Source organism: Podarcis raffonei, chromosome 10, assembly GCF_027172205.1.
Source record: "Podarcis raffonei isolate rPodRaf1 chromosome 10, rPodRaf1.pri, whole genome shotgun sequence".
Lineage (NCBI taxonomy): Eukaryota > Metazoa > Chordata > Lepidosauria > Squamata > Lacertidae > Podarcis > Podarcis raffonei.
The window spans coordinates 22,802,178-22,815,249 of record NC_070611.1 but is presented as its reverse complement, the minus strand read 5'-3'; the positions used below and the strand labels follow the sequence as shown (position 1 = coordinate 22,815,249).

Genomic DNA, 13,072 nt, shown 5'->3' with positions numbered 1-13,072 from the left:
TTGCTCCATGAAAACACATACCAGTAGTTATTTTTATTATTATAGCTAAAGATTTTCATTTTCAAATAACGCTTGAGAGCTGGCACAGCTTTGGAGAGAGAGAACCAAGAGATAACAAATGATGCATATTTGCATTTATTCTAGCATCTTTTCACTGGCCTATTACTCAAAGGTTTTGCCTTACGAGCACTTTGGTGTTAAATTTAATCGCCACTATGAAACACAACATTGGTTTTGAGAATCTGAATGAAACTAGTGCTCAAGAAAGAGTGAGGGTGCTGGCAGTCACGATGCAGAGTAAGAGCGTCTGTTCTCCTAAACAGAAATAGTTATCTCGTCTATCCATTTCATAGAATCTTACAGCTGGAAACAACCAAAATGCCATCTAGTTCAATCCGTCGCTGGCCACCCACCCAGAATCCTCTCCTGGAACATCCTGTTCCACTCCGGCCCATAATGTGCCACAAGCAGGGCTTTCAGGAAGCAGTCATAGACCATATAGTCTGCAGGTGACTTATGTAAATGAACAGCTTTTTCCTTAATCCCTTGTCCGTGGCAGAGAAATATGGGACAATCACAATATGGTTTGTGAATAAGAAGCAGATTTCAGCAAAACACAAGAGAGGCAACATTCCAATAGTAAGAGCTGTTCAGCAGTTGAACAAGCTGCCTCAGGATCTAGTGGCCTCTCCTTTTCTGGAAGTTTAAGCAGAGGTTGGGCGGCCATCTTTCAGGGATACTGTTTGCACTGAACTGACTGATTTTCTTGACTATCAAGGTCGCTGCCTAAAGTTATATGGTGGTATTCAACTAAATGCTTGTGCTAGTGCAATGATTAACACAAACACAACAGTATTTTACCCCTCTTTTTCCACCCCCGTCACTTCTCGCAGTGAGGGAACCGCCAGAAGGCTCTTGCAGCTGGGTCTGTGTCCAGACTGAATGATGGGGGTGGAGATACGGAGCCAAGGTCAGCACCAAAACTTTCTGCTGTGCTCGGAAATGTACTGGGAGACAGTGAAGATCTTTTAGGACCAGTGTTATATGGTCCTGGGCCCACTCCCAGTCAGCAGTCCAGATGCTGTATTCTGGATTGATTGTAGTTTCCGAGTCACCTTCAAAGGTAGCCCCATGTAGAGTGCACTGCAGTAGTCCAAGCAGGAGATAACCAGAGCATGTACCACTCTGGCGAGACAGTGCGCAGGCTCTGTGTGAGGAGTTTGTTGGCTCTCCTTACCTTGATAGGCAGGGAAGCATCACCACAGTAGCTTGAGGAAGGGCCAGAACTAGTGCTGATTAGTTTCCTTGCAGACAGATGTTTAAAAAGGTAAGAAGGGCAGAAAATGCTGTGCAAGGAAGTAGAAAACCTTTCTCTTTCTCCCTCCCCCACTTCAGGTTTAGAGCACAGATTGTAATTTCCTCAAAAAGTCCAAAGGTTGTTGCAATTACTCAGCATATCTCTGAAATTACCAGTGAGAGACACTGCCTAGGAACACCTTGTAGCATTTGCCAAGGATCAAGTTCCATAATCAAGATGGGCCACAATAATGTTCTTGCCATGCCAATTTCTATAGCAGGCACCTTCATCTACCTGAAAAAGAGGGAAGCCGGAAGGCTGGCTATACTACCTGTTGGATGACTCATTATTCACATGCTGGCATAGTTCTCTGGCAGCTATTTATGTCAAGTATGTGAAGTTTCTTAGCAGTGATTATTGGAAGACTGGGCATTTAAATGTGGGGAGAGGGATTGTACTTGCTGTGATGGGATAGTTGCAAAAGCCGTGATTAAACCCTATAGGAGCAGGAAAGATCTGCATGTAAAATAAGTTTCCCTTTGCTCATGTAGAAGTATAATGCAGGAGGCTGAACAGACTTAAAACCAACAACTCCAAAGACAGCGGCAAAGAGAGGAAATGCTTTTAAAGGGAGAAAAAACCACACACCCTTGCAGCTATTAAACAAATCAAATCAAAGTAAAGACAATATCCCATGTACGTGAGAGCCTTGTATCATTCTTGTGAGGTGTATTTTGTTACCAGGCATTGAAAAGAAGAGGTGGAACTTGTTTTCCTTCTTTTACCTATATAACACCCTTGTTCCCTGCTGAGCTCTCTTGAGTATGTGCCTGTAATAACATCCGTCGTGACTGGCAAGACTATGACAGCTCTAAAGGCTCCTCCAGGAAAGGGTTCCTTTAAATGTCAGTCAGTAACACAGAAGCATGGGCTAATTTAGTGCATTTTTTACTTGTTTAAAAATTAGATTTACCCATGGTACAGGAGCAGAGAGCCTCTTGATATTATTGCATTTATATCCTCTCCATCCTTCACAAGGAGCCAAGGACTATCAAGTTATAAAAATTGGAAATTTATAAAATGATATTGAGCTGGTTTTGATCTATGCCACCAGGGCTCGCCACCAAATCTCCTTATTTAATTATGCTGCAAACTAGGTTTATAACTGACTTACACCACCACATTACAAAACGCTCAAGGATGCTGAACATCTGGAGATCACTGAGGCTGTCAGGAGCCACTAGAGAACCTCCCATACCACCAGGCTCTAAAGGTCCAGAGCCAAGGTTCTCACCAGCATCTTCTCCTGAGGATCCCAATTCCTCTCACAGTATCTCACTGGCCACCAGGCAGCAGGTTATGGAATGGAGAAATGCCCATCTTCAGGCAAGAGGGTTGTCCTTTAAAAACCTCAAGTTCTTCAGAAGGAGGTGGCTCCTACAAGAGGAAGTCTGAAGGAGTCTATAAGAGGTAGTCTGGAGACAGATATTGGAAAGGCCTCCTTCTGCTCTGGAAACTCTGTTGGAACAAGTTGTTCTCATGGAGCTATCCATGGTCCTGCAACCCCTGACCTGGCTTGCTGCTGGGCTTTGGCGCCAGACCAGCATACAACAAACAGAGGGGAGCACCACAAAGTGTTACAACTTGCTTGTAATGCTTAATGTTTATATTGGGTGGTTAACCTATGGCCATTCAAATGTTGGATTCCAACTTCCATCAGTCCTGGACAGCTTCTGGTGGTCAGGGATGATGTCCAGCAACATCTGCCATGACACCTGATTTATATGGTGTTTTTCTGCATGTTTGGAAACACTTCATATTTGTTGTAGTATATCCTCAACCTCTGGAGCAGGAGCAGATTACTATGCCTGGGAGGACAACCTTTTGCTTTGCTATCTTTTGTGAAATATCCCTTTGCTATGATGTGTATAGAGTACTGCAGGCTCAACATCAGGACCTGGCCAGTAGATTGGAATCTATTGGTACATCTCTGGATGATTTGCAGTAGATTAATAAGGGTTTCTGACTTCCAATTATTTAACATTAGTAACAATGAAATGACTCACCTGTTAAATTAGACTGCTGAGATTAAGAAAGCTTGAGGTAACCAGAAAAATATTTGTGGGTTCAGCTCAATACTAGTTCTAATATATATATATATATATATCCTGGTGTTCAGCTGGTGCGAAGGGTACCATGTTCTATAATGGATACCCTTTGCCATTAGTGTCCTAGAAAAATGTAATAGATCTTATAAACTTAAAGTCTGCTCTCCTCTGCTATAGGTTGTTAGGGACTCAAGCAGATCAGTTTCCTCTCTCTTAATCCATATACTCTTCCCACCAGATTTAGCTGGCAGCTTGAATATTCTGTGGTTCAATGGTCCTCATTCACAGACTTATTTGCTAGGCTCGTATACGCCCCTCCCCCCCCAGTCAAAGTTTGTGAATAGTAAGAAAATCCAAAGACCTGCAAAATGGCACCTGACCTGGACCAGAAGTATAGAATTGGAAACATCTGTGAAAGTAACATTTACACCTAAAAGCCCAGCAATGTTAAAAACTCAGATTTATAAACTGGGTGTCAAATGGCTCCTTAAACCAGGGTTACAGTCGCTAAAACAGAATGCCTAGTTGCCATTTTGGGGCCAGTTGTATTTTCTAAATGACTTGTTGGTTCCTGAAATTCAATCGGATTGTGCAGATAAAATATAATGGCTAGAATTCTACAGGATGTGTTGCTGGTCTGCGAAAACAGTCAAGATCCAGGGATGCACCTCCAGATGGTGGAGATGTCAGGTGCCATTCTGGTATCTGGGCATCTTCACTTGGTCACAAGTGACCAATAGCCAGGTGAAAATGTGCCTGGCGAATTTCGGATGCTGAAGCCCAGATAGAATCTGTAACCAAACTACAAACTACCAAACGACATAAGCTTCAGGTGGCCCCTCAAAAGTCACTTCCATTGTGGAAGAAGGCATTTAGCCACAATTTGCAAGCATAAAATGTCATAAATACTTCTTCGGCTCATAGATATGCCTTTGTAAAGGCAAGATTCAACACCTTCCCATCGAACGTGCTGAGAAATAGATTCTCCAATGGACAGATATCGCTCTTATGTGATTGTAATTGTGGGGCACCGGAATCGTTGCATCACATAATTCTTGATTGTGCTTTTCACTCATCGGCCAGGAGCAAGTTTCTTGCTCAGTATCTAAAGGGAATTGCCGATGATATGAATGAAGCCAAACTGAGATATCTATTAAATGATGATGACCCCCTAAGATCACTCATGGTTGCCAGATTCTTGATCAGCGTCCTATCTCTAAAGAAGAGAAACGGACTCCTGTGCGGCTCGGATAATCTCTTTAAACTATGATCTATGTTTTAGGATGTAATTAGGTGATATCACCATTGATGTCTTCTACTAATTTATGAGTAGAGGGCGATGTTTATGTTACAAATTCATTGTAATGTATGATGTTGGTCTTTTGTTTTTGTTTTGCTTTGGTTCTTGTCTGTTTTTTGTAAGTTTTGGCGGTTTTAAATTTGGAGGTTTAAGTACATTATGTTGGTATGGGAAACTGTCGTGTGATGGGCCAATGGCCGTAATAAAGATCAATACAATACATATATATTCAGAAGTGGGAGACTGCTATCAGAAAACATAAGGCAGGTTCCTGAAAATGGGAAAACACAAGGTAAAGAAAACACACACTATGCGGGGGAAAATAAGGAAGCTACCATGATGATGAAGAAGAGGCAGAGAAGCTTATCTAAAAAGTGAATTATGAAATGGAAAAAGTGGACTCTTATGAGGAAACTGTATAGTTAAATTATCAACTTGTATACATAGAGATAATGGATATGTGGGAAGTCAGTGGAGATTATCTGTACAGGGACTGTATACAGAAGCATTCCAAATTGTTCAAATCCTCAGTCCCTGGTCCATTTTGATCCCAAGGTGGAAGAAGAATGAATCTTTTCCTGTCTGGAACAGGAGTGGCTCAGTTTCTGTCCAATGTTATTTCAGCAACAAACGGCTTATTTTGCTAGCGTGCAAATAACACAATTATGAGTTTTATATAGTAGCATGTTGCTGTACAAAAATAAAAATGGAAACCTGCTTCACTTTAATCAAATGGAATTTGGCATAGAACACCACCAGCTACTCCTGCCCAAACCAGTTGGGATATCATAATGGGACAGTGCAGTGTGGGTGGATATTTTAGCGCAGAGCCTGCAGGTTACTTTGGTTTGCAGTTCTTCATCAGTCTGCATGTGCAAATGCAGCCTTGGGTGAAAGGGCGCTGCAGTTGATTCTTGAATGCCCTTTTGGGTTTCACACAGTACTTTCCCATCCTAGGTTGAAGCAAGAGCCTCTCAGCACATCAGTCATTCTAATTTCTTCTTCAAACTGGCACAATGCCTAGTTACATTCTGATGAAAAGGAAAACAAAAGTATAGGCAGTAACAACTCACCAGAGACTGTTTCCCCAAAATATACACGGTATGAAATAGGCAAACATGATTTATGACATTTCCAGCATGTTGTTGAAAGTTTATATGATATTCAGTTACCAAACAATCAGGATCATGGAGGTCCATGTCTTTAATTCGAAAGTCAAATATTTCTGCATGTTGCACTATTTGCAGAAACCTTTAATGCGTTCTTTTTAATTTAGCTGTTTTGTAAATGCCAAATGCTGCGAATGTAGTTTTTGATGTGAAACAAGAAATCGTTTCCATTTATGGAGAAGGGCCACACCCACAACATAATACATAATAAAACATCAAACATCAATTTGCTTTAAAGATGTTTGTTCTCATGAATTTATTCATTTGAGTCTTCTCTTCTCATGAGGTGGCCAAAGTATTGGAGCCTCAGCTTCATGATCTGTCCTTCCAGTGAGCACTCAGGGCTGATTTCCTTAAGAAAGGATAGGTTTGATCTTCTTGCAGTCCATGGGACTCTCAAGAGTCTCCTCCAGCACCAGAATTCAAAAGCGTCAATTCTTCTTTTGAATTATGGTGCTGGAGGAGACTCTTGAGAGTCCCATGGACTGCAAGAAGATCAAACCTATCCATTCTTAAGGAAATCAGCCCTGAGTGCTCACTGGAAGGACAGCTCGTGAAGCTGAAGCTCCAATACTTTGGCCACCTCATGAGAAGAGAAGACTTCCTGGAAAAGACCCTGATGTTGGGAAAGATGGAGGGCACAAGGAGAAGGGGACGACAGAGGACGAGATGGTTGGATAGTGTCTTCAAAGCTACAAACATGAGTCTGACCAAACTGCGGGAGGCAGTGGAAGACAAAAGTGCCTGGCGTGCTCTGGTCCATGGGGTCACGAAGAGTTGGACACGACTAAATGACTAAACAACATACAACATTTCATACCTGTGGTGCATGGAATTCTAGTTCTGTAAGGGGTAAACTAAACTTCCAGGGATTCTTTTTTGGGGGGGTCTAAGGTGATTTATAGGGACGTGGGTGGTGCTGTGGGTTAAACTGCAAAGCCTAGGACTTGCTGATCAGAAGGTTGGCGGTTCGAATCCCCGCGACGGAGTGAGCTCCCGTTGCTCGGTCCCTGCTCCTGCCAACCTAGCAGTTCAAAAGCACGTCAAAGTGTAAGTAGATAAATAGGTACCGTTCCGGCGGGAAGGTAAACAGTGTTTCCGTACGCTGCTCTGGTTCGCCAGAAGCAGCTTAGTCATGCTGGCCACATGACCCGGAAGCTGTACGCCGGCTCCCTTGGCCAATAAAGCGAGATGAGCGCCACAACCCCAGAGTCGGTCACGACTGGACCTAATGGTCCCTTTACCTTTACCTTTAAGGTGATTTATGGTGTGTACATCGAAAGCATACTTCTAGAAAACTAGATATAGAACTGTAGCCTGTTTAACTTGGAACACATAAAATGTTGTTGAGCTCTGATATTTCAAAGAACAGAAAATGCACAGCAAGCTTGAACACAGAGAGAATATGTGCATTGTGAAAGTACTGGATGTTTTTTCTCCATAGAGGTGGTTAAGATGACTACTTGGTGTCCTGTACTCAAATACTGTATGAATGGGACACACACACACACACACACACACACACACACGCACATGAATGAGCGGAAACTTACTGCATGTACTGTTTTTTTTCTGGAATATTTTTGTTCAAAGGTCTACTATTAAAATTACTTATATTTACAGCGTACTTTTGGATCAATCTAAAATGTGTTCAGTAGCTCTTGAGTGACCATTTGAAAAGGATGATTGGTAAAATGGCATAACTGGTGACATTGTACAAACTGCACTAATTCCCACACCAAACATTTAAAACACATTTAAAGCACCTGGCTCCCCCCCCCAAACAATTCTTCGAACTGTAGTTTCCCCCTCAGGGTTGGCATCCGTCTGTCTCAGGAGACAATGGAGGAGAATGTCTTTTGGGGGTGAAGTTCCAGGCTCAGAAGGCTTGGGGCTGATCTACATTATGTTGGATTTTGGGTCAATCCCTGCAGCTCTTTACATTTTTGTTACTATCTTAAAAAGTGAGGCTTCTTATCCTTGTAGTTCCATCTATGCATGAAATGGAGCAAAGCCTGATCGTTACGTTTAAAATCTGTCCCTTTATGGTCTGCATTAACGTAGAGAAGTTTTAAAAGCTTCAGTTTCTAATTCTTCTGAAAAAGAGTATACCATGTTAAGAAGACAACATAGTGTAGAACTTCTCTGGGTATGTGAATGTACTTTGTACCTTGTTTAACGGGAAATGGGCATAAACCCAAAGAACCATGCGACCATTTTGACTATGGGAGAAGCAAGAACTCTTGGGGTGTTAATGCTGTGAACCCCTCCATTGTAGGTTCAAGTTGTACATATGTGTAAACAAACCACATATTATAGAGACACCACAGTCTCCACTGTTCCTCATTCCAAGGAAACAAAAACCCGAGTAAGCACCTGGAACTTCTGGAATCTTTGGGGTGGCATGCAAAACTATCATATTATATATTATGCTTTAAAATAAATTATGGCCAGCATCCAAATAATAGTTTTTGAGTGACCACAGCTTGTGCTTGGGTATATCCAGTTAGACTTTTACTTTTCATTGGTTGAAGAATAAACCCCACCATACCATGTCAAATTCTGTTTTTGAAAATCTCGGTTTCAAAAGTGGTTTGTCAAATGGCTTGAGAAAGCCTAAGGTCCCTTGGACACTTGGAACTAGATGTTGGTGTGTGTTTTTTATTTCAGGTGTATGTGTTTTATATACCTCAATATTAATCTGAGAAAAACATTATTATCTATTAGGTGGACAAAACCGATTTTGAGAAAGGGTTACAGACAACGCCTGGAATTATCAGACATTTATCAAATCCCTGCCACAGATTCTGCAGATAATCTTTCTGAGAAATTGGAAAGGTATGTATTAAAATTATTCTAATTTTTTATAAGGCAAACAATAGAATTTCATGTTTTGTTCTTATGTTCTGATAAATGAATGATAAAAGTACTTTAGCAGAAGATGTGTAGTAATCTTCTTTATCTAGCATTCTTTATCTAGGCTTTAGATCTGCCTAGTAATCAATACTAATTATATTAGTCCTTACTAATCTGGATATTAGTTTATCATTGTGAAAAATTGCCTCATTGTTCTCTGTTAATTTCTCAAGTTGTAGTAGAGTTCTTCAATGTTTAAGTGTTCAGTGTCTAGCTTGAAGATATTCATATCATGGAGGTGATTTCTATGCAATTTCTCCAAATGATCTTCACACAAGCAAAAAAATTATTGTGATGCACAAGATCTTGAAATCTAAACAGAACAGAAACATATGAAGGTGCCTTATACTAAATCAGGCCTGACTGCAACCAATATATTAAATTTCTCTCAAAAGAAAAGTTACCTCTGAAAACTCTTTAATAACTTGTGCCAGTGGTGTTTTATTTAGAGTCCATCCGTTCTAGTATTTATTCCCAGAAATTCATACTTGTTTGGGTATTAACTTGTTTGGGTATTAACTTTGTTGTATCAACCCAAAGTAAAGCTTTGCAAGGTACTGAAAATAAAGCTTGTTCCAATTAAAAACAAAGTGCAACTTTCCTGAGAGGCTCACGCTTTAAGCCAATATATTTATGCAGCTTCATAATGCTGTATTGAAATATTGCTGTACTATAGATGAAGCAATACTATATGCAAGCCCCTCTTCAGAAAGGAGTTTCTGTGTAGCGGATAATTTCACACTATGATGCTTTCCAGCCAGAGTCACTCAAACATTTTATTCCATTTCCCCCCCTCAATTCATCCTAGCAGCTACTCTGGGCTGGTGTTACAAGAAACACATTATTGAATCCATAATCTAAAATCTCTCCCTACGTTAAATGTTTCCAACACTCTAAATATAGTCATAGAAGATCATTCTACCCAACTGAAAGCTATCACCGTCTCAAAATAATAGGACTTCTGTTGAAGTCTTAATAATCTTAGAATGATCTATAATATCATTTGCTTTTTGCTTATTTCTCATTAGATTCCTATGCTTGATAGATTCAAATAGAACTGTTTACAATGTCATTCAATAAAGATATGGGATGATAAGACTCCATTTCAGCATAATTAAAATGTCACTGGCTTCATTTGGAGATTTTGTTTTGTTTCCCACATAGTAATTAAACAATCTGGTACCAAAGAATGGTTCCAGGTCTTCATATATTTCAGCTATCTGACACTGGTACTTTGTGTGTGGGGGGGGTTAATTGGGTTTACTAAATCCTGAGGAAAAATAGTCATTCTTCATTTTAGCTTGTCTTCTAATGAAAACTTAGGAACTTGTAAATTATTTAAATGATGTAAATGTAATCATTTACATAATGTAAATTAAATTATTTAAGAAAGGGGAAAGCTCTTAGATATACAACCTGAGCATAGGGTGGAAGGGCTGATGTCATGAATACACCTACAGACCTTGCTTCTCATTTAGGTTTTTAGGAGAAGTTGGAGTCAAGTCTCTCTGTCCAGCTTCCATAATCAACCAAAAAGAAGTTCAGAGATACAGTGGTACCTCGGGTTACATATGCTTCAGGTTACATACGTTTCAGGTTACAGACTCTGCTAACCCAGAAATGTTGGCTTTTTGCAGTTTGGTAGCGCTGCAGAGAGCTTGCTGAGGAGGTACCCCCTGCCCGTACGGGCCAGTCTTGACAGACTCTAGGGTTGTGCGCCCATCTCACTCAAGAGGCCGGGGGCCAGCGCTGTCCGGAGACACTTCCGGGTCACGTGGCCAGCGTGACATCGCTGCTCTGGCGAGCCAGAGCCGCACACGGAAACACCGTTTACCTTCCCGCTAGTAAGCGGTCCCTATTTATCTACTTGCACCCAGGAGTGCTTTCGGACTGCTAGGTTGGCAGGCGCTGGGACCGAGCAATGGGAGCGCACCCCGCCGCGGGGATTCGAACCGCCGACCTTTCGATCGGCAAGCCCTAGGCACTGAGGCTTTTACCCACAGCGCCACCCACGTCATAATTTAATGCTGAGGAGACCATGCATTAAAAAGGGACTCAAAAATAACTTAAACAAGGTTTTAATTGCAAAAACAAAAACTCCTTTTACACTAAATACATTAACAAACAAACATGACCCAACCACCAACCCATCCCCCAGGGTAATGGGAGAGCTAGGTGCTGCTCCTTATATACTACACCCAATTGCTGACACAGCTTAATCAGTACAACTCAGCAGCACCTGCTATGTTTCACAGCTATAAAGCTGGGTCTCGTTATTTTGCTCTGGCCCCTTAAAGACATACACATCGGGTGGAACAATGATGAACCTTTACATTTAAAGAAACCATTCAACAAGAAATAGTACCTCGGGTTAAGAACTTTGCTTTAGGATGAGAACAGAAATCGTGCTCCGGTGGCGCAGCAGCAGCAGGAGGAGGCCCCATTAGCTAAAGTGGTGCTTCAGGTTAAGAACAGTTTCAGGTTAAGTATGGACCTCCAGAACGAATTAAGTACTTAACCCGAGGTACCACTGTACTTGGCTTTTGTTCTCCATCCTAGGCGGAGTCAGTGACAGCAGAAAGATGGCTGAGGGTAGTAGCGAGTGGTGTCATGATAGGATAAAGGAAGGAAGTATGGTTTCATAGGTCCTAGCAGGTCTGTGCAGGGTTTGTCTGAGGACTGATGTGGGAGTCTTGCCAGAGTAAAGTTATAAACTTAAACAAACAAACCACAGCTGGTCCCTGGCAGTTCCCTCCTACCAACTTAACCCCCTGAGGCCTAGGATGCAGCTGCCCTGCCCTCTGCGCAGGCCTGGCTCCAAGGGTTCCATGGCAGTGGGGAGAAAGGGGAATTACTTAGATAGAGTTATGGGAACAGATCCAGCAAGTATGGGAGTATTGGCACCTCAGGGCAGAGATAGATGGTTGAGTTGCAGCTGAGTTTTTGAGTGATGATTGAAGTTGGAACTGGGTTGTTGGATCTCAAATGTTTCCTTATACTGGACAAAACCTGGTACAGTTCTCCCATCCAAGGTTATTTATTTCAGTGAGATGATCTTCACTGTGCTCAAGTTTGCAGCCAAAGCTAAATCTTTTTGGGGCATTTCCTCTGACTACTGGATAGTTAAATTATACTATCAAAAAGTCTGTTCAGCAGTAGCTGACATGCTTTATTTTCTAGTACATTGAAAAAGTCACAAAATAGAATACTTTAGAATAGTTTGTCTTTGTTTTTTTTTACTTCTGGAGACTGGAAGGGATTCAAAGCCTTTATTTGCCTATTATTTGTGTATCGGTCTCGAGGAGTACAACAGGTTTCTTTAAAACATACAACGTGACCTTTTTAATGAATTAACTCCCTGCAGAATGATGTATAGCTAGGTATTTAGATCTGCCAAATATGTGGCTGAACTACACTTGAACTTTTATTGAGCTATCAAGTAATTGAGGATCAGATCTTTGGGGTCTTTGCAAAGCCTTCATTTCATCAGTCACCTAGCTAAATCTCCTTGGATATACTTGAGTGAGCTGAAGTATGCTAGAGTCACAGAGCTGTGTATTTGGTCACACAACTTAATGGTGTTTTCTCCCCACCAGAGAATGGGACAGAGAGCTGGCTTCAAAGAAAAAACCCAGACTCATCAATGCTCTCAGAAGATGTTTTTTCTGGAAATTTATGTTCTATGGAATAATACTATATTTAGGGGTAAGAATTTACCTTATTCCAGTTTGCTGGTTGGGTTGCAATCCTACATCATTTTATCCTGTGCCTGGGACATTCTAAAGAGCAAGGAAATAATGCCTTTAGTTTCATTTTTTTAAAATCCTACAGGAATCATGGTTGATTGAATTGGAGCCAATTTAAATAAAACACTGGAACCTATATATTACCCTGTTAAAACTTGGTTAGCATGCATTTCCTACTGCTAACCAGTGTGTTAGCATGCATTTCCTAAGTAACACGCATTCTAAATAAGACAAAAACAGCAGGAATGGGAAACGACATTAATAATACATTTATTTATTTCACTAAAGAGGCCAAATCAGAAAGTTCTTTTTTAAAAAAAATGTAAGAAATATAAAGCCACATTTAACATTCCTAAGCCAGTCAGAGAATTTTTTTTTAAAAAAAGTAAAGAATGGTAATTAAGGCAGAAGTGAGAGCTTTACAGTCACTTCAACTTTATGATTCAACCCATGATTAGCACAATTGCACACCATGGCTGCTAGAGTATCATTTTAAGATAAATGGGTGAGATCTAGTGATTCAGCATTTTCACTGG

General features: G+C 41.0%; 1 protein-coding gene across 1 annotated transcript in view; it reads left to right on the top strand.

Moving 5' to 3' along the window:
• CFTR (CF transmembrane conductance regulator) overlaps positions 1-13,072 on the top strand; it is an 86,189-nt gene that overhangs the window by 6,125 nt on the left and 66,992 nt on the right. Inside the window, exons 2-3 of the mRNA XM_053405905.1 lie at positions 8,602-8,712; positions 12,387-12,495. Coding sequence (XP_053261880.1) covers positions 8,602-8,712; positions 12,387-12,495 — 220 coding nt within the window. The remainder of the gene's footprint in view (positions 1-8,601; positions 8,713-12,386; positions 12,496-13,072) is intronic.